The sequence below is a fragment of the Centruroides vittatus genome, unplaced genomic scaffold, assembly GCF_030686945.1.
Source record: "Centruroides vittatus isolate TY-2023 unplaced genomic scaffold, ASM3068694v2 contig_926, whole genome shotgun sequence".
Lineage (NCBI taxonomy): Eukaryota > Metazoa > Arthropoda > Arachnida > Scorpiones > Buthidae > Centruroides > Centruroides vittatus.
The window spans coordinates 1,314,417-1,341,913 of NW_027122612.1; the positions used below are offsets into that span (position 1 = coordinate 1,314,417).

At 34.8% G+C, this 27,497-nt stretch overlaps 2 protein-coding genes across 3 annotated transcripts in view; both read right to left on the reverse strand.

Annotated features, from left to right (window-relative positions):
• The window catches only part of LOC136984694 (uncharacterized), a 29,320-nt gene extending 18,672 nt beyond the window's left edge, over nucleotides 1–10,648 (reverse strand). The window contains exons 1-2 of one of the 2 annotated variants that reach the window (XR_010882225.1): nucleotides 10,376–10,648; nucleotides 9,151–9,411 (exon numbers count right to left, since the gene is read on the reverse strand). The gene's annotated coding sequence lies outside the window, so the exon portion shown is untranslated. Of the gene's footprint in view, nucleotides 1–9,150; nucleotides 9,412–10,375 lie in introns of those variants that run through there. The other variant, XM_067281773.1, reaches the window with a different exon arrangement.
• Nucleotides 10,649–17,202: 6,554 nt separating this feature from the next.
• Nucleotides 17,203–27,497, reverse strand: part of LOC136984714 (tax1-binding protein 3 homolog) — a 29,771-nt gene continuing 19,476 nt past the window's right edge. Inside the window, exon 4 of the mRNA XM_067281812.1 lies at nucleotides 17,203–18,221. Coding sequence (XP_067137913.1) covers nucleotides 18,111–18,221 — 111 coding nt within the window. The 3' untranslated portion in view covers nucleotides 17,203–18,110. The remainder of the gene's footprint in view (nucleotides 18,222–27,497) is intronic.

Consider the following 27,497-nt stretch of genomic DNA (forward strand, 5'->3'; position numbering starts at 1 on the left):
GTTCAATTAACCATTACCAAACTTTATATTATAAGTTAATCATTGTTTTTGTAAATGTTCTATACGAAAACGAGATCTCCACTCATCCCACATTCGCATCCAACAATAGACCTATAATATAAATTACAATAGGATTATGGAGGAAATGCATGTTACGTTAGATTTTGTCATCGTTTAAAAACACGGATCTTTTATTCGCGTATATAGATACAGGAAGGGTTGTGGGATGCCAGCTATAATATCTCTATCTCCAACACAGGTAGTATTAGTACGGAACCCGACAAAAATATAATGATATAAGCCTCAGGTCTCGTGACGACTATTCCGATACATAGATAATTATTTTACAAAAAGGGCGATTACAAACGTATATAGACCTTAATTCTAAACTTATAATTAATTACAACTAATGAAGAATGATAGAAGAATTTATGACAATAAAATAACTGATAGGAGAAGAAAAAAAAAGGAATGGGTACCCAACTATTTTTGGTGCTAATGCAATGAGGTGCACATAACGGTGCATATAACGGTGTAGATGACGAATCTCTTCTTAATCACGAGAAAAAAAAAAAGTCAACACTTTCACTACACATAAAGTTCTCTTTGTCTTCACCCACGTGGTCTCGAAGACGTATTCGGGAGCTTTCTCGTTCTCGTCTTTCCTCCTTCAGCTCTGACTCAAAAGTGACTCTTTGTCTTGGTTCTACCCCTCAGGGCTGCGTACAGTCCTATTGTCCATAATGGGGTCAATTATTGTTAAGCCGTTAAGCACCGGTCAGGGAAGGGTTCCAGGAAGTAAAGATAATATGAATAGGAAAGAGAAGGAAAAATATATTCTAAGTTAAAATAAAATATAACTATATATTATACAAATGGCATTTAGCCACATATGCCCCCCACGAAACAGTCAGTTACCGTAGTGTAACCTCCGGTAATCGACTTTTTTGTTACGAAGATGGTAACTGTGGGTGGGGCCAGGCTTGTCACTACCTCCCTTACAAAGGTGTTGATAATCGTCCAAAGTTGTATCTTCAGATTGTTCTTCTTGCTGGTGATCTTGAACTGGAGCGGTTGGAGTATACCGGAGGTAGGCCAAAGGAACATCGTAGTCCTCTGTCTCACTATTCTCTACGTCACTAACAAGAGGGGTTGTCTTGTCATTTCTTTTCAAATTATGTGACTTTACAGGAAAAAAACATGGTTTCAACCTGTCCGAATGGACAGCAAACTTTTCACGGCGCGCGTTACCCTCTAGTTCAACTGTGACGGGTCCTAAGATACGAGAAATTCTAAAAGGTCCCAAGTATTTGGGAGAGAACTTTCCATGTTTCTTTGTAGTGCTTTTTCTCAACAACCATACCCTCTGTCCTGCTGCCCAGGTGCTATAACTACGGCCATAATTTATGCGTTCTCTATTAAGGGAATTCTTTTGCTTGCCATACGCGAAAGCGTTGTCACGTATAATATTCAAACGGTCAATCCATTTGTTTTTCTGGTTTTCATCCCCATTGATCATAGTATCATTACTAGGGAAGGTCCAAGGTAACCGGGGGTCGTAGCCATATAAGAGGAAGGACGGAGCCTCTCTAGTGGAAGCGTGAGTTGTATTATTATAGGCAAAGGTCGCAGGGTTAACGAATAAGTCCCAATCCTTATTGTTGCCGCCCGATATGCGGGAGATGACGCTACAAATGGACTTGTTGAACCTCTCACACACCGAATTTGAGCATGGACGATAAGCAGTCGTCATGTTATGCTTGGTGTGCAAAAGCTCACAAGTCTCACGGAAAATCCTAGAAGTGAAATTACTGCCCCTATCGGATATGATGACCTCTGGGCAACCGTAACGGCACACAATGTGATTGAATATAGCGTCACTAATAGATTGGGCTGATTGATCCTTTATAGGGACCACCTCTGCGTACCTAGTAAATATGTCGATGATAGTGAAGAGGTACCTATTCCCCTGTGGAGTCACACGAAGGGGGCCAACGATATCAATGGCTACTTTTTGGAAGGGAAACTCTGCCGTTTCAGTCTGTTGAAAAGGGGCACGATGCCGATGCAAATTAAATTTTTGACAGGTTATACACTCTTGAATAAAATGGCGGACTAAAGTGCGAACATTACGGATATAATAATGGCGATCAATTAGGTTGGCAGTTCGCTCTACACCAAAATGACCTGCGACATCCGAGTTATGAAAGGCCTTAATAACTTCGCTAACCATATTAGGGCCGACACAAGGTCGCCTCCAATGACGTAACCTGTATTGATCAGGCTTAACGTGAACCAATACGTTGCCTTCTAACTGAAATTCAGGTTGGATGCCATCGAAAGAATCCACGGGTTCGAGTGTACAAATTTTTTTTAGATTCTCCTTCATTTTAGAGAAAAACTTATCCTGATCCTGAGACTCGACGACCCTCTCCCAGAAACTACGATCCTTAGCGCTCACATTACAATCTTGTGTATATCCAAACTCTCCAATGGGAATCTCAGGGCGCGAAAGCCAGTCAGCAACCGGGTTTAAATTTCCCTTGATATGACATATATTATAACTATAATCAGATAATTCGATTGACCAACGCATCAATCTCTTGTTGTGATTTTGCATTGTTTTGATATAAGTTAACGGCTTGTGGTCGGAATAAATATTTACTTCATGGCCTAGGATGATTGGTTTAAAATGTCGTAGGGCTAGTATAATGGACAGACACTCCTTTTCAATTGTCGAATATCTGAGCTCTGCCCCATGAAACTTTTTGCCGAAGTAACCGATCGGGGCAAATTTTTTTATTCTCATCTGTCCCAGAACAGCGCCAGCACATAGCTCCGAGGCGTCGGTATATATATGGAAGGGTTCAGAGAAATCAGGGTGAACAAGAACAGGGGGTTGAGTTAATAAAAGTTTGAATTTTTGAAAGCTATTGTCACAATGATCATCCCATTTGAACTTTATACCCTTCTTAGTTAAATTGGTAAGGGGTGTTGCGATCTCTGCGAAATTTGGAATGAAGGCGCGGAAAAACCCAACCATCCCCAGGAAACTCCTAACTCCCTTTACATTTACAGGTGGGTTGACATTAAGAATGGCACTTACATTTTTTTTGTCAGGGAGGATGCCGTCACGTCTAATTATGTGACCTAAGTACGAGACCTCTTCTAATATGAATTTGCTTTTACTGGGGTGTAATTTCAAATTAGCGCAGTCCAAGATGCTTAATATCTTATCAATAAGGGTAAGGTGTTCTTCAATAGTTTTTGAAAAAAGGACGACGTCATCTTGAAAGACGAAGCAATTTATTCCAATAAATTGGCCGAGGAGCTTAGTCATAACATACTGAAAATACCGGCCGCTGTTTTTTGCTCCCTGGGGTAAACGGCACATTTGATACTTTCCCCAGGGAGTGGAAAAAGCAAATATAGGCCTCGCAGAGGGGTGAAGGGGGATCTGAAAGTAACCAGATTTTAGGTCGAGGACAGAGAAGTATTGGTTGCCATGAAGCTTGCTAAGAATTTCATCCACTCTGGACAGGGGAAATTCCTGGGGGCGAGTTACTTCATTGATACGTCTCAAATCTAGAGTCATACGCAATTCCCCGTTATCTTTCTCCACGACATGGATTGGGGAGTTCCATTCTGAAGTGCTTTCCTCAATGATCCCTGCTTCGACATAAGAGGATATTAACCTTTTGAGCTCCTTTAAATAGCATTCTGGGATCCTATATTGACGGACGTTTATGGGGACTGGGGTCTCGATAATGGGTAGATGTTCAAAATCTTTCGTGCCTTTTAACTCAGATATATCGGAAGCGAAGCAGTGGGGATGTTTCTTAAATATGTCAATAATTTTGGTTCTAACATCTTCGGTAAGCCCTTCTAAATTTGGTAATTTAACAGATACAGAGTTGGAACAGTTCAGTGAGTTACTAGAGGTGTTTAATCGTTGGGAGGACTCCTTCCTAAAAGCATCGTTAACCCTTTCCAGTAGTTCAGGGAGTTTAGATATAATGTCAACCCCCAATATGCCTTCATACTCCAAGTTCTCAGGAAACCTTATATAAGCGATATCTATAGGGCAAGTAATACACAAGAATTTTATTTTAGTATGAAGGAGGTATTCGCAACTATTCACCGCACCGCTAATACCCCTAACCCCGAAATTAGCGCTCTCAATGCTCAGGCCCTCTAATATTCTTCTAGGAATGGCCTCAACTATAGTCAGATCACATAAAGAATTTTCGGCACCAGTATCGACTAAGAACCTTACCTTCCTTCCGAGACTGGAGCCCTCAATTATGGGTAAACCCTTTTTGGAAATTATGACATCAGGGGTCAGATTAATTTCGGAATAGAGAGTATGGTCCTGACCTTCACCATACTCCTTGTTCAGTTTAAATAAATTACGCTTATTTCGGGTAGGACAATTCCGGGCGATATGGTCATGTTCACCACATATGAAGCAAGCACGGCGCTCGCTACGATTAGTATTTCCTTTTTGCGTTTGAATTAATCGGTTTACAGAATCAGCTAACAACTTAACTTCCTCTTCCAGGTTCCTTATACGATCTATTTCGTGCCCTTTTTCCTCTCCCGGTATATCTTCTTCACTACCTTGATTGTTAGGAGGATGTTGGGAAGCGATGTTGATGTTCCTCTTGTCAGCTGAATTACTACACTCAGCCTCGATCTGCTCCTCGTTTTCTGCGAAGTCAAACGCTTCCTCTAATGTTTTAGGATTGCGCCTCAAAACATTGGGTTTGATTCGATTACTCAGTCCTTTCACGAATCTTTCCAAGATAACATTGTCCCTCAAAGTCGCCATATTGTTATTTACTTTAATTGTCCTGGAGAACAACGTTTTAACGCGAATTACATAGTCCGTAACTGACTCGTTAACACCTTGTCTAATGCTCATAATTTGATCGATTACATTCCTTTCTTTAGGGGCCTTCCTTTCGAAACATTTTACAAGATCGCGTTTAATATCGTTAAATGAACCTGGGTATTGTTCGAGGAGGCAAAAAAATGTATTTAGGGGTTCCCCTTTCAGTTTTGCCTGGAGGACAGCTATCTTAACGTCGTCGTTCCACTCGGCCAGACGTGATATGTTTTCCACTGTCTGAAAGAATTGTTGGATGTTAACGGAGTCATTCTGGGAGTTCGAGAACGTGGGGATCATCCCCAGAAACCCAGTAACCACAAGAGGAGGATTGGATGTGGTCATATTGTTTGATGTAGTTGTCTCGACAGGACAGTTGGTCGCCATAATACCACAGACCTTTTTACAATAGCAAAAAATAATACAAAGTCACAGATCGGGCTACTGACCGAATAAATCACCGTCAGGATAGAGATAAGTTCACAGTCGAATTGGACCATTAATACTGGCATCCTGTCGCGGACGCCATTGTGAAGATCGCGAATGTGGTACACAAAGAAACTGGTATAAATATTTACAACAGGATCTTTTATTCGCGTATATAGATACAGGAAGGGTTGTGGGATGCCAGCTATAATATCTCTATCTCCAACACAGGTAGTATTAGTACGGAACCCGACAAAAATATAATGATATAAGCCTCAGGTCTCGTGACGACTATTCCGATACATAGATAATTATTTTACAAAGGGCGATTACAAACGTATATAGACCTTAATTCTAAACTTATAATTAATTACAACTAATGAAGAATGATAGAAGAATTTATGACAATAAAATAACTGATAGGAGAAGAAAAAAAAAAGGAATGGGTACCCAACTATTTTGGTGCTAATGCAATGAGGTGCACATAACGGTGCATATAACGGTGTAGATGACGAATCTCTTCTTAATCACGAGAAAAAAAAAAAGTCAACACTTTCACTACACATAAAGTTCTCTTTGTCTTCACCCACGTGGTCTCGAAGACGTATTCGGGAGCTTTCTCGTTCTCGTCTTTCCTCCTTCAGCTCTGACTCAAAAGTGACTCTTTGTCTTGGTTCTACCCCTCAGGGCTGCGTACAGTCCTATTGTCCATAATGGGGTCAATTATTGTTAAGCCGTTAAGCACCGGTCAGGGAAGGGTTCCAGGAAGTAAAGATAATATGAATAGGAAAGAGAAGGAAAATATATTCTAAGTTAAAATAAAATATAACTATATATTCGCATACCAACATAGCCATAATATAAATTACAATAGGATTATGGAGGAAATGCATGTTACGTTAGATTTTGTCATCGTTTAAAAAAACTTTTACGTGTTATTACAGTTAACCTATATAGTATATACGATGGTTAGCATTCTTTTTATATTTTAAATATTAATTTTCTTAAAGGTTAATATTTCATTTCATGCTTTGCTTATTGTGAAAACTTCGATGATAAACAAAGAGCTTATTGTTTTCTATCGACTATTTTAAACTCCTTGAGAAAAAGAATGAAATGATTAAACTACTCGACTCTGAACAAATTATTATAAACCTAATAGTTTTTCTGTAATCGTTTCCTTATTACACTTATTCTCTGTGTAGAAACAACAGATAATAACAAACACATTACCTTTAAGTAATTATTGTTTAAAATATACCGTACTTCAATAAAAGAAACTCGATAAATCAAAAATATATTTAAACAATAAAGAGCTTAAATAAATAAATAATACATTTATTTACTATCTGTTCTTCCTATACAGGGAATAAAGAATAGAAAATAAATATATGTAGTCCTACAATATACTATAACTTTCTTCAAAGAAATCAGTTACAATATTATATTGTTAATATTTCTAAATGAAACTAGCAAAGGACATTCAGAAACACGCCATCTTTTTTCCAGCAATAATTATTTGTTATATATATTGTTTCAATTAGCTTAGTTTACAATTAGAAACTGATAGATTTGCGCTTATCTAAATTGCAGATATTACTATTTTTTTAAAATAATATAATGTAATACAGTAAAATGAAACGGTTATTTTACGATTCGTAGAAAGGTTTCGTGATATCATTCATAATGTGATAGCAATATCTGCGAATCTAAATGGAGACAATGTTGATATTCTAGATATTCAGACAATTATGATTAATAATGACCAGCGTAAACTTTATCTAATATCTATATTAATTTTTTAAATACATATAAAACGCTTGACCGAATATATAGAATGGGAAAAGGAAAAAAGCTAAAATTCCATAAGTACAACCTTAAAAAATTTAAATTATTAATATAATAATTACGATTTTTTATTAACAAAATGCAAAGGTGATTTCCTCGTTTTTTTTCTTTTAATTTATATTGTTAAAGTGAATGACTTGATGGATCGTCTTCTGAAGGATAATTAATACATTTAAACTTTTATCGTTTAGAATTAAAACGGATGCTGAAGATTTATCATCATACAAAAGTTAATTTCCTCGATTCAGATTACGTTAAAAATAAATTTCGCATCCTTGACACCCGCCAGCTCTTACCTCATATCCCCTCTTTTAAGATCATAAAAACCGAGTGACACCAAGACCCAACTACTACCGACCTGTAAAGGACGTGGATGACAACAATCCGTGACAATTCGCCATCGTCACAGACAATAAGAAACGAGCCAATAAGACTTGGGAAACAGGTAAAACACAAAAAAAAACTAAGCGGATCCTCCCTTACCTCGCATTGACCTACCCTCAGGTCACTCTTCCCGTTCGTCGAACTGTAAAGACGTTTGCCTTGAAACTAGCTCCAACACTGCCGAAACAACATATTTGTTTGGCCATCAGTTCCACGTGCTTGACCGCACGTGTTTATTAACGTTACGTCGAGAAACTTTCCAACATGGAGATCCGAGAGTGACGATGACCAATCACCGACTCGGAGAAAAAAAAAACTCGTCTTTATTCAGGTCCGATATCGTGTCGAGCAGGAAGTAAATATTTTAAAATTATAAAAATTTTTAAAATGTATTTCATTCGACTAAAATTAATTATGCGGCGAGAATTTCTAATTCTTTAGCATAACGGAAAGTTAAATATTTCCCACGGAAAGAGACATATGACGACACTGGAGGATCACGAAACGCGTGATCCGAGTCTGGCCTTTTACTTCCGGTGTTGCTCCACACTTTGCATGCACGCATTTCGTGTCAAGAATTGCCAATAACCTCGTTGAAATTATAGCACTACACAAACTTATGTATATATATATATATTTATTTTTTTCAAAAAGAAAAAAAAAACCTATTCGCATTTCGATTCGGTAGTTAAATTCGAATAAATATAAAGTAATAATATTTTATAACAGAAAAAAAACATTTAATATATATATATGTAATAGTTTCCAAGATGAAGGTCAGGTTTAACTGTTAAAAATAATTTAGTGGAAGATTAATGCCTGAGGATAAAGACTATTTTATAACAGTCTTAAATGTTTATGTACAGTTGCGAAACATAAACAAATTTTTACGACAGTTTTTATATACAGCGATCTTATAAAATTGCTGTTCGTAAAGAAATAATATAAAAGGAAAATATTACAAAAATTCCAGATAAAATTTATTTTTATTGTTCGATGTGGTTCTGCTGTAAATAGGATAAAATCTCGAGATAATTTAAATTTTACAGAACACAGATATTTTTTAATCTAATAATTTGTAAAAAACTTCAAAATTTATTTTCAAGAATTAATATTAAAAAAAATGAGATCACGTTTAAAATATTCGATATCCACAATAACGAGTTTACGCTCTTTTTCACACATCAAAATATACTTATAAGGTCACAAATTCCAAATGGATGTGTGGCCTGTCCCTCAATTTTATGCAATAGCCCGTGTATTTGATATATTTTTTAAAAAAAAATGTTAAATGTAGTTCGCAGTATCCGTTTTAATATTTCGGAATTTAAATTTATTCGGGAGATTAAAACTATGAATTTATTTCGGGTGTTAGACTACGCGAAGAAATACAAGTTTTACAGAAGCTATTTTATTGTCACTAAAAATAATAAAATGTATTTATTTAAATAATTCTGATGCATATTTATAAGATGATAATTTGCAAACAATAGCCTAACAAAAATCTCATAGAACTCTCTAAAAAAAACTCTTATTTTTCTAGAATTACATTACGATAGAAATATATATTGTTAATTTCTCTACATTTAAGTATTTCGTTTTCGTTGACGTAGAAAGTGCGTTGATGTCGTGACTTTCACATTGTCTATGGTATTAATGCAACAGCGCATCATTCTGAATGCATAAATGGTTAGAGATGCGTTTCAATGCTCGAAACTAAAAGATTCGTGCGTCAATCACTTCCTCAACATTACAATCGATCTTTTTTTCATTTTCGTTATTCTTTCATCCACGAGTAAAACCTTTTATTATTCTCTTCCAGAAGAATATTTAACGTCATCGTTAACATTGCTCGAGGCCAGTGTCTGTATTTATTACGAGCACATATTAGATATATCCGTAATTATAAAAAAGAAATTATATATAATATTCTATAAATGACGGAAGTGTCACCGCGTAAATTCGTACGTATTAAAATAATATCAAACCTTTTTTTTGTGGTGTAATTAATTAATCAGAGACCAGTTTATGAAGATACAAGTTCATTGTACCGAATTCCTCCTTGCAGAGATTAAATCACGAGATTTTTGTTTTAAAATTGCACGAGGGACATAACACGCACAACGCTAAACTTTCGAACCGCTTATTAGTTTGCCCAAACAACGAGATGCCTTGATATACACAACACGAAACTAAATGGATAAATCGCGTGTTGTTATCTTAGAGAAATGTTTGCTGAATGCACACTGTACACTATGTACAAGACGGATGTGCGTAAGGCTAGACTATTTAAATATCAGAAAAGTGAGGAACATATTTAAAAAAAAAAAAAAAAGATGACTTTGCGTAAATTTATGATTTGCGCAAAATTATATTATTTATTTAAGTACTGTACAGTACATTGCATAAAAATCCGTTTTAAAAGACCGAAAAGCAAAATATTCCAACACAAATTTTATTTTATCCCAATTCAAAATTTTGCTTAATTATACTCCTTTTTTACTGTGCAAAAATGCAAATTCGGTCGAATTTAATGTACTATTAAATACGTTTTTACCTTTAGATAATAAGTAAATTTGTATTAATTATAATAAAAATTTAGTAGCTTTTAAATTAATTAAATTAAAAAGTACAGCTTTAGTATAATTACGATGATCGACAATGATCGAACGATCGTACTTCGATCCTTATTAAGCATGACTAAAACGGATAATTTACCAAAATGCCTTTGATATATAAATTAACGAAAAATGCTATATAAAACTTCTCTAATGCATCGAAATTAAGACGCGAATAGTTCTGTAAACTTTGTATTGTATAAGTTCTTACCTGCCTACACGTTATCCGATCGATGCCAGTGCTTTACCGTTCATATCCAGTTGCGTACTTCCCTTACAAGGACACGCGATCTGCAAGGACACGCGGATCCACTAAATAAGGTTTGATCCCCAAGTACAAATGATTCACCAGATGCAATGGACAGGTAAAACGGAAGTTTCGAGTAGTTCATTACCGTTAACGGGGAGGACAGGTTAAAAGATGAGCGTTGGTACGTTATGCAGACCAGTTCATGCGTGTTGATAACAATGAAATTTTATTCGGTATCCACCCTACCTTTTGAAATTTTATTGAAAGTTTACCCGACGTTATTTGAACGTTTGTACTGCCAAAAAAAAATTCCAGATCACCATTTATTCTTTGTAGTCGTCAGTTGCTTAATATTCTTTCTTTAATTCGTTAGTTATTTGTGTATCTTCAATACGTAAAATATAATCAAATTATACTTTAAATATTAAAAAAAAAACTTAATTTCCTTTAAATTTCCACTTTATTTATACAAAAACTAATTAATTTGGCTTAATTAGTTCAGTTTTATTTATACAAAACATTAGCCTTTAGTAGGAGAAAAATGGAGGGAGGTGTAATTTTATATTATAAGAATCAAATCATAAATTTGATTTATAATCGGTTAATATAATAATTAAATTTAAAATAAATTTTGTTTAGTTTATTTAAGCATCTATTATTTATCCGGGAGTGGCAAATTATGTAAATTAAACTTTGATTTCGGAATAATTAACGTTGTAAAAACAGTTTAACGGAACGTGATCTTTAATAGTTTACAATGTAACAAAAATACATGTCGTAAATTATTAAAATAGATAATTAATGCTCTTCCGATAATTATAACACAATAAATTTGCTTTCAAGTAGTTAAATTTTAATAATATGAACGTACCAACTTATTTTACAAATAATAATACTATTATTATTATTATTTTAATAAGTAAAAAACTAAGTCTACTGTTCTACCAAGAGTTCGAAAAATCAGTCCAGAAAGTTAAAAATAATTAATATATAATATCAAATTAACACTTTCCTCATAAATATCATAGGCCTTAATATAACTAAAACAAATAAATAAAATACATTACCCAGATAGGCATAACTTTCGAATAAAACTTCATACCAAGACATTCCAAAAACAAAAGTACATCAATAAATATTTTTTGTACATTTTGCTTTATTATATGAAAATTAGTTCTCTGTATATGATTTATCGTGCAGATATTAAGCAACTGTTTATATACAGTAGACAACAAAAAAATAACCAGACACTTGTAAAACTGCACATGTTTACTCGGTCTGATGTAAATTTATTCAAATTCATACAAGATTACGTACAGGCTTTCATGATTTTTACATCTTTTCGTTAATTTCACCTATTGTTGTTTTATATTAGTGTTTGAGATAAGTTTTAAGGGTTTTAGAAAGTTTATATAGTAAAATTTGAGAATAAAAGAATTAATTGAACACTTCCCATTCAGGCAATTAAAAAAAACCGTAAGATTCGTGTAAGTGAATTTAATTATATTTTTTGTATATAAAATTTATGATTTTCCAGATTTACTTTCTGCTCCAGAATGCCATTCAAAAAAAATCACAGGTTAACATCGATCAACGAAACTTAGTCATAGATGTTCATTCGACCAGTCATTCCTACCGTCATATCGAAAAATTAACGAGAATTTCGCATTCACTCATTTTCTCTGTTGTTAAAAAACATAAAATGACTAGTTCAGTCATCAATTTGCCTGGGCGCGACCGAAAACTGAAGACTACTAAGCATCGATGATTGAGTCATCGTATGGGTGAGAAAAAAAATCGAGAATTACCTGCCCATAATTGGCGATGGAACTGAAAGAGGTGCTCGGCATCAAGGTGACTCGTCAAACAATTCAAAATCCTATTCACGAAGCTGGATTTGGTGGGCATATAGCAAGGAAGAAACCTTTCTTGAGAAGCATCACATGACGAATCGATCGGCATTTACAAAATAGTATTTAAACAATGCTAATGCTTTCTCGGAGAAAATTTTATGGTCTGACGAGTCCAAATTGAATCTTTGCTCAAGTGGCCCATAAAAAGTTTGGAGGAAAGAAGGAAAGAGTTCCAGCCGGCATACATGGGTGGTACCGTCAAATAGTGTTAATGGTGACAAGGGTATTGGGAAACTTGAATTTATCAACAGCATTATGAATACTACGAGTGTATTGTCAAATCCTTAACAAATGTATCTTCGTTTCTGTAAAAAGTAGGATTGGGAGATGACTTCATCTTTCAGTAAGATAACCCCAAGCATTCTTCTCGCATTGAGAAGGATTTTGTTTTTGTTAAAAATCAAGTAAACATTCTGGAATGACCTTCCCAGAGTCCTAACTTGAATCCCATTTATCATTTATGGACTATTTGGACAAGCAGCAGGGAACAAAATATGCAAGATATAGAGAGACGTTACTGGAGGCCGGAACAACCTCAGAAAATACAACTAGAAAGTTGGTACTATCGATGCCAAGTGCTGTGATAGAGGCTCAGCAAGGTCCAACAAAATATCAGAATGTATCCTTATTATTAATTAAAGGTTTGTTTGTTTAAAAAGCAAAGTTTCTGATTAACTTTTCTGCGTCCAATTTAGAGGTAATCAACATTCAATTCACATATATTGACTTGTGCGGATCAAAGCGAAACAAACCCAACAGAAAAAAATCATTACCAATAAAAATTCTATCCAACTGTATAAAAATCAAGATATTAGCTTTGTTTTATGCTAATTATGATTCAATAAGCTGAGTACTGCGTGTAATTTTACCAGTGTCCGAGTTTCTTTTTCTTTTTATTTACTTTATTAACATTTAAATTTTATATATTAAAATTAAATTTATACGTATAATAAAAATGGATATATGTATCCTATTATTATATTGTTATATATTTAAATGTAGTAAAAGTAAATTTCTCCATCGATCCCCGAACGACTCCATAGTAACTCATCCGCTTCTCAGGTAAATTCATTAATTATTATTGTTTCATAATTTTATTATTATTAACAATTTATTATAACTTAATAAAAGAAATTCATCTTCATAAAAATATAAGTACAGTCGAACCACCAATGATGGTCACTTCTAAACAGCGGCCATATTTTCGGGAACTTTTTTAAAACAAAAATGGCCGTTGTTTAGAGGTTAACAGTGTTTTAAAGGATATTAAATTTGTAAAATTTTATACGTTGTTTCAAGTTATATTTTAAGAATTAAATGAAAACAAATATATAGTCAGATTTCTTTGATAATCTAATTTTCCAAAATATATTGTAAAATATTTTTTCATAAAGATATTAAAAAATAGGCGCTTCCTTTTTACTTTTTTTTCAGAAAGTTTTGATCAAACTATTAAATATTCTACACGGTATATAATAGTATTTTAAAACTTCCTTATTTCTTGATATTTTAAGAAAGTGTTGTTTTCACACGCTTTTATTCCATTTCCTGTATTTTGCCAAGGATGAGAAATCTCCTGGAAGTTATAATTATATATATAGTACAGAGTTCGCTATATATACTATTGTGGAATAAAGTATATATTATAAAAATGTTATGATTTTAATTTCTCCACTGATTTTTCATTATGAAGAGCATCTTTCATATGAAGTCAAATGCGTGTTATAATGAAAAAAAAAAAAAAAAAAAAAAATCACGTATATTACGAGTGAATAGTTTTTTCAATGAACCATGTAAAATGTATTAATGGAAGAAACATTTTTCGAAAGTTGTATTAAAGTAAACTTTGATTTGAAAGAGATAAGTTTCAGTGAAAATTGCACATTTTCTTCACTAGTTTCTGAAAGTGTTATATTATAATAATTAAAAGAATCTAAACTCAGTATTTTATGAGAAAAATCGAGTTTTTTGAAAGCTTAATGATATTGTAGTATTATTTATAGATGATTTTAAATTTGAATCCAAACAATTAACTAAATTTTCTATTTCCGATACAATAAATATTTATTTTATGAAGTTTTAAATTCGTTCGGCTAAATCTTAAAAATAAAATATGATAATTTTGCTATCAGCTTAATTAAGATTCATATTTACGATATAAAATACTTTCTGTATAATATTAGATAATTAAATGAATTTCATTCCTAGCACTACGAATATAACAAACTACTGGTTCTATTAAAGAGCTTCCAAGAATGATCTGTTGTTACTTTATTAAACTGAAGTTTTTTAAATTAACATTTATTATTCATCATCATCAAGGGCTTGTATGGAGCCCGGGGTAGAGCAGGCACCTTTTGCTATTTTTTGAAGAAATAAAGTTCTAGCTCCTCTTTCCACTCGACGGCTCTGTTAAGCAACACACCTTGCTATTTTACAAACAGACATTTCTCAACAGAAAGTATAAATATCACCCTTCAGAACTAGAATGACGCTGGCCGTTCTCCCAAGATTTTCTACATTTCCAATGCTACATCAATGGATACGTAATAAATAATATGATGTATTATATTGTATAATTCGCGAATTATATATCTAAATTATATTAATATAATGCCAGAGATTTTGACGCACCATTATTGATGAAATTTAATGGACATCTAGTTAAAATCCCAGCCTTAGGCCCAGACAGCAAAGATCCTTCACCCTAAAGAGCCCGAATTTGAATTCGTGTGAAATTCTTTGATAAAAATGTTAAAAATACCCTATTTGTGCCCATAGTCAAAAGATGCATTTAAAAAATATCCAGATTATTGTTTTATCCAAAACAAGGATCTTCACTATATGCTCCGAATATTAAAGAGAAAAATTCTAATAACCAGATTTTTTACTAATACTCCTACAAATTCCAGAAAAAAAAATTGTCAGAACAATGATTAAGCGTCAATCCTCGTAAAAATTGTATAATAAATTGTTTGGATACTATAGATATCTAAACTTATAGAAGTACAGTAACGTTGGCCTAAAGTTCCTATTGGCTTTAATAGCTGACTCATTCGAATTATCAGATCATTTTCTCTCTATGAAGAATAGCAGTAACACTAATTTCTAGATATTTTCTGTTCCTTTATTCCTATTGAATTCATTGCTCTCGTGCTTAACTGCATCATTCTCAATTACCATCCATAATCCTTGTCTAGTCATGGAATCAACAGAATTTCAACTCTTTCTTTGCTTTCTCTACTGTTTAGGTGTTAAACTGTATCAATAATACTACTATTCAATGGATCAAAAGTAAAAACGTAAAAATTTGAGCTTACCTTCTTTTCCAAATTTTTAAGTGTCAATAGAGTTATGCAACTATAGGAATAAAATATTCATATTGATATGGTCATTAAACTGATATAAAAGCTTAATATTTATGCACCAAAAAGTAAATTATCGGATTTAATAAAAATTGCAAATTAGATTCAGAATTTATATTTAGATAACAGAGAATATAATAATTTCGTCATAATCATCATGTAGTTTTGCTGTTCTGTGGAAAACAATTCCATAGAACAGCAAAACTACCAAAAACAATGTCATTCATAATTTGACATTAGTAACCTGAAGTGCAAACATCAAGATGACCATCCAACTATCTCTAGTTTTTAATTTATTTAAGAAACCCAGTCTCAGTAAATACTCATTTTAAAAACTATAATAAGATACTAAACATTTACTAATCTTCATACAAGTTAAACTTGATAATTTAGGGCAATAAGCTTTTTGCTGATTTTGCAGGGAATAATGCCAACAAAAGTTCTAACTTGCCATTTGATATTCAAATATTCAGCGACAACTTGTTAAAAATGAAAATACCAAGTACAGGTTTCAACTTATGATCAAGATTTTACCTTATTTTAAGTTACACAAATATAAAATTTAAATAATAACTTTCAATGTATTCAATTATGATTCAAATATAGTTGAAAAAAATTATATATGAGATATGAGAGGTTTAGTTAATTTTATTATATTAATATATAGTACATTTCAAAATTTTTTCATCTAATTATGAAAGAAATTCTGAAATAACAGTATAAAATATATGTTCCAACAAAAATATTAAAAGTAATATTATAGTAGATGTTTTTTGTCATTTGAAGTTATAACATTTAGATTTATTTTTCAGTACATGTGAAAATTTTTTGAAACAAAATACACTTCATGGAGGCATGCTCACAACTTTCAAATTGAGGTATATTTTACAATTATTATATTCTTATTCTTTGAGTAGAAAAAAATATCAAGGGTTATAAGAAAAATTTGTATAAAATGAAAAAAAAAAAAAAAACAAATTGAAACTAATATGAAGATTTTTGTTTTGTTTGGTGTCACGACTTGGTGAATTTATAGATACTTGGCAAATTCATCTATTTAATCCATAATCTTTACAGGGACACGTTTCGGGCTTTCGCCCCTCTTCAGTCTGTTACGTAATATACATGTGTTGCATCTGGTGAGCATCTGTCCGGCACCTTCCGCACTACGTCTTCCCACTTACATTCCCCTCCCTGCTAACTTGATTGCTTCCCCCGCATGTCTCAGTGTGTAACTTCTCCCTCCCAGAATGCTGCACACAGTCACACCTACAACTGTATAAATATACTTTTTATGATATTCTATTTAATAGTTGTATCAATGATCAATTTTTGAATGCATGAATATTAATCTTAATTTGCTCAGATATGTATTGTAATCTAAAATATGCATAGGTAATCAAATCGCCTTTAGAAAATAAAAATCTTTCAATTCAAGTCAATTTTTTATATATAGTTGAATAAGGCATTTTTCTCATTTTTTAATATAAATCATACATTAAAGATTGCATTTTATGGTTAAAATTTAAATTTCAAAACAATTTTATTATGGTTCCAAACTGGACAAGTTTAATACACAGTACATTAAAATTCATTCAATACAAACAAACATTAATTAATACTGTAAATTTATTGACATTAAAGCAAAGTTAACACCAGATATAAATGCATTTCTAATTTAATTTATAACACCAGTTATATTATTACCAATATTTATTTATTTATATCCAAAAGAATAATCTTATGAAATTTCTGCAAAACCACAAATTCAAATTGATGATACATTTATACTTAAAATGAAATATGATTTATATAACAACAACATTAACAATCACCAACATAGGACTAGTTACCCACCAGAAGAATAAAATAGGTAGGATTTGCTTCTGATGTATAAACACACTTCCTTCTAAATAAAAATCAATCTTTACTATTTACTTGGCACTCATTAAAATTTGTAAATTTTCACATTGTTTTTATAAAATAAAAAAAATTTAACTCCAAAACTTATAATCTGTGCAATGGATAAGTTCAATGTATATATAGTATAAATATTCACAAGATAAATATAGTTTGACAAGATAACATCGCATTTTAAGTATTGCCTTAATTGTATAAATTATTTTATATAAATCAATCGCGATAATAAAACACAAGACAAAGTTGCTTTGATTTCTTTGTACTTTCTATATATAAATTGGGATTTTAAAGTGCAGAAATTGTTCAATAGAAAGTGATGGTCCCAATAATTAAAATTTTTATTAATTATTAGTAGAGTTTTTGATTGCAATATGATTGGAATGAAATATGAGATTGTGCCAGCATTTCACAAATACAAGAAATCAAAATTTACAAATAGAACAGAAAAATGTCACTAGCCAGCTAGTGGCAATTTTATAGAAAATTTCATTATTAAATTCAGGAATGAGTTACCCCCTTCCTTGCCACTAGCATACTTAAAACAGAATGCTTTTTGATGTATTCTACTGCCTTCTTATGTGTAACCATTGTAAAATCATATCCATTTACCTATAAAAAAAATTATATATATATATATATATATATAATCCATAATATAAAATTTTATTGATAAAATAATTTTAATATAAAACTTTTAACCATTTTGTTTAATTATAAAATCAATCAAGAAATTAAAATAAGTAATTATTTTACACTTTAAGTATGTGAAAAAAATTAAATTAAGTAAGCAAAATGTAGGAAAAAAGGTCATATACAGAAATACTATTATTTTCATATTTAAATTAAAATACATCTAAGTGAATTGAAAACTCTCAAAAGAAATTACGGCCACTTGTTTTTTTTTGTTTGTTTTCTCTATAGATCAATGCTTTCTAAACTAAATATAGTCAATGATTAGTCCAAGAATAAAAGATATGCTGTTCTGCAGAAAAATTAGAATATAAATTTGTGAAAAATTAAAAACATTTTTATTAGAAATTTATTAAAGTTTTATCATCATCATCATTTAAATCTCTCTTATTACACAATATTATGAAACAATTACAAACTTGGTAAAACATTAGTTAAATTGTCCCACTTGCAAAAATATTTATATATTACTGGTAGACTTAAAAAACTGGAAATTTTTAGCTGGGAAAAATATTATAGAATAAAGGAGGTTTTTCCTCTTTATTGAACTATTAAGAAATTTTAATAAACAAACAATGACAAAGAAAGATGAGAGGAAAACTTTAAAAAAAAATCTTTAACTTTAGTATGTAAATATCATCTGTAAATATTAAGTAGAATCTTGTTTTAACAGATTTCTCAGGACACTGAAAATCATCCATTGTTCTGAGAATCCGTTATATTGCAAACAACGGATTTCCCACACACCCAAAAACATATCAGTTTTTTAAACTCTTACATATAAGAAATACCAATGAACCTATTTGAAATTATTCAGTCTCTTGAGATCTCTATTCTTTTTTCTATAGAAACATACATGTTACAAGATCATATATTATGCCACATATGTGTACAAAAGCTGACAAACTGTATATACTGTAAACACAAAAAGAGGCTCATTAGCACTTCACAATTTGTTTTGATGCTGCTTTTCTGTGTGTTGAATATAACCACTTGATCATGTACAGCTTGTTTGTTTATGTTAAAACTCGTCAGGAAGGTCTTCATAACTTGGAAAGACTTGATGGCCTCACTAAATTTTGGCACTACACTTGGACCAACATCAGAACGTTCACTAGGTGGCTCTTCTTCAATCATATCAGCTTGCTGACTGTACAATTCTTCAATTGTACATATGTAACAAGTGCATCATCGAACACCAAAATATTAACTAAACATTGAAAAAACACAACGTTTACAACAGATTGGTCTAGAAAAAAATCCATTATTCCAAGTTACAAATCTGTTAAAAGAAGGTAAAATTACATTGATTGGAAGGACCTGAAAAAATCCATTATTCTGAGAAATCTGTTCTTCCATGATGCATTAAAATGAGATTCTACAGTACATACTTTCAAGGCACATTAATGTAACTTATCTTTTTTTTTAACTTTATATTTAAGGATAAGGTATAGTCTGATTTTGAAATAATGTACTGTTATAAACAATTATTATTGTAATTGCTTTTAGTCAATACATTTGACAGTATGAAAAAACTTTCCAACCAAGAAGAAAAAATTTCTCAGTACGCTGTTCAATACTGAGAAGAACTTCTTTTAGTTGAAAATTTTAGTGCTTCATTATTAAATTCAATTATCATTAATTTAAAAGGATAAACATTCAAATTTCAATGAAATAAGAGCAAGTATTCTGAAAATATGCACAAATTTCTAGATTGTTTAAAATTCATTATTTTAAAATGATGTTTTTTTGCTTACACATAAGTTGTTTAACATTCAAATGATCAAGACCATGATCAGCCATATTCCATTAACCTCCAGCTCCAACCATTTTCATAACCTTTTTGCTTCAGTTGGTACCAAAATCTCTCAAACTGCTCTCAGTTGACTTCATGAAAGATATCAAATTCTGTAATAGTCCAACTTGGCAACTGGGCTGTATCATAAGCATATTGGACAGAGACCATGTCTGGCCAAAAGACATATCCTTGAATCAGAGTAATATTTCTTTAGGAAGAGTACTAGCATCTACTGAATGGATTCATTGCCATACACTTCTTTAGTGGTAGAGAGCCATGACAGGACAATGAAAGTCTATGAATGTTCCTTTGGACTGATTCCCAGCCAAACCAGAAGCTTCATTGAAAATGTGGAGTGTCATTTGAATTTGACAAAGATCCACATCTAGCCCTTCCTTGGTGAAATGAATGTTACAAGCATATTCACTTTTTTCAAAAGTAAAAGATTCATTGTACATAATAAGATTGTTTGATACTTTGACATTCCATCAGGAAACTTCTACAGAAGGGTTTTTTTCAGTAGCAAGTTGCTTCATTGTTTATTTTGGAGCAGACTTTCACTTCTTGAGAGTCATCTGACAATCCTTCAGAATCTGGCAAATATGTTCATATGAAATTTTGAACTTGCTTCACAATTTTCTAAGCATTTGTCCAACTTTTTTCAAGGCTTCTTATGCCAATTGTTTCTTTTCATTTGTCATTTTCTCCTCTTTTGACCAGTTCCTGTTCTTTCTGCAGGTTCTCTTGAAATGATGTTATATACAGTTTGCCATGGAATTCCCATCACAAAGAAATGTTGAACTAATAGCTCTGGAAGTGAAGTTTGGTTGGAGGTCCAGGTAGCATAACTGATAACTAGAGCTGAAAATAAAAATAAATACCTTCTATAACCGATATAACCGGTGTGAAATATTTATAAACTGGCAAACGTTTTTGCTGCCCCTCCTGGGCTAGAGCCAAAAATTTTCACTTTTGGCAAATTTCTCAGCTTTATTTGCCTGGAATGAGCATCTTTCAATTAGTACTAATTTAAAAATCCGGTCTCAATATGACTAAGTTTTTTTGGTGAAAATTGGCAATTTTTACCCTAACTGGAGAATTTGGCGGTAGGTGGCGAAATCGTCAGTTTCCCTTGTGCTTCGTGCAAAGATGTCTAGAAAACAGTCAATTGAGTTTAAATTGATTCCGTGATTAATGAATTAGGTGGCAATATATTTTGCTGTACCAAAAAAAATTCTCTGTGTTAAGTGCTCTACACATATCAACTACAAACATGATACAATTAAGAAACAACTTTCGGAACATCTCAACAGTGCAAAACACAAGAAACATAACACACTATAGTCACAAGCACTGTTGTTTGAAAATGGAAGCAATTTTGATAAAGAAATGGTTGAAGCATTCACCAGTGCAGATATTCCACTTGAAAAATTAAATAACAAAAAACAGATTGTTTCTTGAGAAATATATGAAGAAGCCAATCAAAAGTGTATTTTTTATTGCAATTAGTTTTTTTAATGAAACATTTATTTTATTGAAATTGATGCTGCTGTTTGCAATTTTGCTCATAATTTAGCTGAAATATGATTTTATTTGAAGTCTCATTGCATTATTTATTTTTTTTTAGCACTGCAGGCACATCAAAAACCTACCTTCAATTCAGTAACAGAAAAAATTAAGGATGAAATTAATGGACATGATGTCTATTTCATTGTTGACAAAACTAGTGACAAAGTGCAACGTAAAGTGGTCAACATGCTTGTAGGAAAATTGAATGGCGAGAAAGCAAAATCAATGTTAATTGGTGTGACATTATAATACAAAAATGTATACTCAACATGTCTAGAAAATTGTGGCCAAATCATTTAAAATATTCTAAACTGAAGTTAATAGTGATAGATTGAGCAAAATACATGATGAAGGCAGTAAGTGAGATTAAGAAAATTCATTGATTTTTCCAAATGTACATCATGTCATGTGTCTCACTCACGCCTTACATAATGTTGCATTTAGGATTCAGAATGAGTAAAAATTAACAAATTTGCTTATATCAGAAATGAAGAAGTTTTTTTGAAGTCAAGAGAAAGACAAAATGATTTTAAGAATAGAACTGGAGTTAGTAATCTTCCTCCAGAACAACCGTCACTCACTGGGGGTCTCGGTTAAATGCTGCAAAGTACTATGTCGATAATTTTGATACTGTTGAGCACTTCATTTTGAACTAGAAACAGAAATGTAAGCTGCTGACATATGGGGGCAATTAGTTAATTGCACGTCAGGAAAAACCCAGGGTCCGATCGTATGTAGGTGATAGCGGCAGAGGCAAAGATGACAAGTGTCTTACAATAACCATTTATTTTAAATTCAAAACAAACTTACAAAGTACAATACGAGTTGCGATCTAGATCGCCTGTGGCAGAAGGAGCTCCGGATGACGGCGATCGGAGAGCGCTATCGGAGTCGTCGTTGAAGCCCCGGGGCAATCAGGCAGAAGAGTCCGAGGGGTCGGTGACGGACGTCGGCGAAGAAGTAGTTGGCGGTTTGGAGTTCCGTCGTTCACTTCCTGGTAGAAAGCTCCGTCGTCTCCCCTTCCGACCTTGATTCGGGGGTTTTTATACGATTTTCCCTCGAATCTTCCCCTCTTGATTGGTCTTGAGTCCCTTTTTCCTTTTCTCGATTGGTCAGTCTCTTGTTTCTAAGCAAGACGAAAACCAAGCTTGGCCGGGGACGGCGCCCGGGCGTTGACAGCTACTCACATAATTTACACTGTTTTCCCCCCTTCGCGCGGACATCTGGCCGGGCCGATCAGCCGAACATTCTGTGGCCGCCCTCCCTTTCGAGACGGTCCCGGGCTCACTAGTTTAGCAGGTGTCCTTGACCATATGTCTCTCTTCTTTCTCCCCTTTTTGTTAATTGTTTACATCTCGACTCTTGTATCCGAGCACCGCACCGCGACATCCCCTTCGTCGTTTATTACCGCGTTGTGTTTGTTTTAGAAGAAATGCTTTACATCTGTCCGATTTGTAGCCCGATGCGCGTTCTCGCTCCGATTGACTTTCCGACATTTTCCCGATGTCGCCATCTTGTAAACAATCGAATTCCCAGCGCGATTCTAGGATCTTCACAGGGCTCCCGACCTTTTAAAAATGTTGCTTACATCTTAGCAACATTTTACCTGGCAGCTCGGCTGTCAGTTCGATCTCCACTTTGCCGGAAGTAGTGATCCTATTTTAGTTCTCCCCGATGCGTTCCGTTTACTCTTGTCGACCACCGTCTCCGTTCTTGTTCGCGACAGATCAGTTTTGAGTTAACTGTTAGACAGACCATATAGGTAAAAAGGGATTTAATATGAAATATATATATATATGAAATATATATATATAGACAAACAGATTTACAAATTACACTACAAAAAATACAATATAATAGACAAACAATGACGAAGGAGGAAAACACAGACGGCAACACCCCGAAGTTGGGGCCTTCGGGTTTCTTTTCTCCGGTCTCTGGGGTGTCCCCGCCCCGGCAAGCATTTCACCGTGGGTTCGGAAACCAGCCCCTGGCTCTTCCCGCTGCTGGGCACCTCTGGTCCCGCTCTCGCAGAAACCGTTGGGGGAGCTCCCGCATCCCGAGGCCTCTTCCCATGCCTCGCGGAACCCAAAGGAAAAAAGGCTCCCGGTCCTCCGTTCTCGGGGGCTCCTGCCCTCTTTCCTCCTCACGACGTTGGCTGCTCTGGGCCCGAAGTCTCCTCTCTTGGAAGTGTTTTGCCCTTTGCGCCGCGTACCTCTCCACTGCTTCCACTTCCCGCCTTATCTCAGGGTCCACCTCTCCCTGCAGGGGTAGGACCAACATCTCCGGAATAGCCTCTTCGGGGGCACTCTAATGCGTGCGATTGCGTGCCGCACAGCAGTCGGGTCTATGTGGAACTTTTGTTCCTCCTCTTCTTCCTCATCACTCCACCCGAAAAGTTCGGCCGCGATATCTAAGTCCAGCTCCTCTAGATCCCAAGTTTCTGCTGCTTCCGCCATGGGGTCTCTTGTTGTTTGTTTGTGCTTTTGTTTCGTTGTCTGCCAAATATAAAGAAAAAGGTTTTATTGGTTAATGACGTAGGCGTCTAAGTAGTAATCCGCGACTTCTCGGTTTGTTTCCTGGGAGGACGAGTCTCTCAGTAATTGTTGTCTGATTCGCTTACAAAAGGGATCTTTTAACTGTTGCTCTTTTATTTGCACCTTACTGTATATAGGTTGCATTTCGCTGATCTTTGCCACGGGCATTCGACTTAGCGCATCCGCGTTCGTATGAGTCTTGCCCGGTTTATGGATTATCTCGAATTGATATTCTTGTAACGCCAAATTCCATCGACTAAGTCTCGAACTTTCGTCTTTAACATTAATAAGCCACCTAAGGGGTCTATGATCCGTGATTATTGTGAATTTTCTCCCATAAAGATAGGGTCTAAAGTGCTTGATTGACCATATCACGGCCAAACATTCCTTTTCTGTGGTGCTGTAATTTCTTTCGGCTGGTTTTAACAGCCTACTCGCATACGCCACAGGGAGCTCTCCCCGCTCATCTTTCTGTGACAATACGGCACCTACCGCAGCGTTGGAAGCATCTGTTGCCAATATGAAGGGGCTGTTAAAATCTGGAGACCTAAGTAAGGGCGCTGTGGTCAAGATTTCCTTTAATTTCTCGAACGCGGTTTCGTGTTCTTTGTTCCAGTGGAACTTTATGTCGTTCTTCAGCAAATCCGAAAGCGGTTTCGAAATTTTCGCATATTGGAAAATGTGTCGCCTATAATATCCTGTCAAACCCAGGAATGCCCTAACATCTCGCTCATTCTGGGGTTGAGGAAAATTCCTAACACATTCGATCTTAGCCGGATCGGGTCGGATACAGTCTTCCGACACTGCATGCCCTAAAAACTTTATTTGTCGCCTCAGCAGCTGGCATTTTCGGGGCTTCAGCTTCAGTCCCGCTGTCGCCAGGCGCTGAAGGACCAATTCCAACCTTTCCAAGTGTGTTTCGAAGTCTGGACTAAATACTAAAATGTCGTCCATATAGACGAGACAAATTTTGTTTTTGAGGCCACTTAATATTAAATCTACACACCTTTGAAATGTAGCTGGGGCGTTGACCACGCCCATCGGCATCCGATTATATTGGTAGTGTCCCAAGGGAGTACTAAATCCCATCTTTTCTTTTGATTCGGGGCTCAAAGGCAACTGCCAAAACCCACTCAATGTGTCCACAGAAGAAAAATATCGCGCTCTTCCCAACAAACTTAACGATTCCTGGATATGGGGCAACGGGTACGGGTCTATCTTAGTAAATTTATTTAATTGTCTATAATCCACCACTAACCGGTAGCCTTGGGGCTTTTTTATCAACTAATAATGCAGGCGCTGACCATGGGGAGCTGGATGGTTCAACTACACCACTCTTTATCATTTTATCCACTAATTCGTCCATGATTTCTCTCTGGGCATATGGAATTCGATATGGGGCACGACATATCGGAGGATTACTCCCAGTATCTATCTTATGTCCTACTAAGTCACAATAACCTAAATCGAAATCGTCTTTCGCGAATACATGCTTGTATTTATATAACAAGTCTAACAAAGGGGTTAATTTGTCCTTTCCTACTTTGCTAAAATCGAATAAATTCGCAAATTGAACTCTAGTCAAATCGTCTGCATTTGATCGCGTCATCTTATTTTGTTCTGCGCTTTCTTTTGTTTCCTCTTCCGCTAAGAGGAAATTTCCCAACTTACTCCCTCTGTTTAATTTAACCGGTTGTGTTTTTACATTCATTATTCTAACGGGTACTTTACCAAATTGCCGTGTTTTAACTAACGTGCTAGCAATAAACACTCCCTCTCGCTCCTGAGGTGTTGGTTCAACAACTCCTAATTGACTTGTCAGCTGGTTGTGGACCTTCCCTTCTACAATGACTTCTGATCTCGGGGGAATAACGTAGTCGTTGACTAACGTTACTTCCTTAGGAGAATCGTCTTCTCCCCGTTCTAGGCTGTCAACCGTTGTTTGTTTTAACTTCCCCCGTTTAGTCTTTCGCTTATATTTTTGCGTATGTTTATTTTTCCTTTTTATCCTCTTGTTTTCTAGAATTCTATTTTCGCTATCTCTATTTAAGGGTAAACTTAAATCGTCTTTCGGCGGTACGCTTATCTCGGCGCTTGGTTGCTTGCGACTTGTCCTCGATGATTTTCTTTAATTCCGAACCACCGTCAGTTTCTTTTATATCAGCTAATCCCCAAAACGTCACCGTGTCTCCTGAGGGGAAACTAAGCGTCGCGTTTTTAACCGAGATTGTAACGTCATATTTTTGGATAATGTCCCTACCTAAGAGTCCATCGTTAGGCATGGTAATTTCGGGAGACACTAAATAACAATCATGGAAAAAGGTCAAACGTCCGATTTCGAATTTTAACTTAAACTTTCCGAATGTCTCGATAACGTGTCCGGTAACACTTATTAACTCTACCATTCTAGTCTCCGCTCGCTGCAATTGCGCTGTGTCGGGAAATAGATCTTTAGAAATTAAAGTAACAGCTGCACCTGTGTCTATCGTCAGCTGAACTTTCCTATTTTCTATCTCACAAATCATGGTACAAGGAGGTAATTCTCTACTTGATTTATTGATTCCCGCTAATTGTGGTACATCTGGACCTACCGACGGTCGATTTATTTCGCTGTTTCGTTCTCTAAATGCAACCGATGTGACTCTGTCGGAGTCTCGCGTTTGTTTATTGTCTACCGGTCTATTTTCAGGGGCAGGCAACGCTAAAAATCGAGGAGCGGCTACTTTGTTCGGTGCGCGCTCCATATCGAAGCTACTTCCAGGCCGACCTGGACCGTAACGCGGGGGATAGAAGGGCAATGGGGCACCTTGTCCGTTGGTTTCGTAATCGAATTGTCTAAATCGCATAGAGGAAAAGGGTATCTGTCCTGACCGACTAACTCTAAAGGCGTTCGGCAGATTTCTAACGGGAGTTTGCCATTCGAGGGCTTCTTGATTCGTTCCCCACCTCCCGGGATACTGAGGAAAAGCGTTTCCTCTGTACAAATCGAGTGGCGATGGCATATAATCTCCGTATTCTGCCCAATTTGAATTCATCGTGCGAAATTTTGGTGATCCATCCCCACTCCCTCTCCAAGGGGGCATTGGACCTTGTTCCGAATAGGGACCATAGCAAGGATATCGCGCGCGGGGTTGTCTTTGTAGATTAGCGGGTTGAGATCGCGGGGGAAATTGTTGCGGCGGGCGTCGCTGCGCGCTCGGGGAATGCCGGGGATTTCGCATCCCATCATTCGCTCTATCAGTTCCTTGTATCCGGTTTGTTCGCGAGGGCTCACCTCTTTGGAAATTGTTT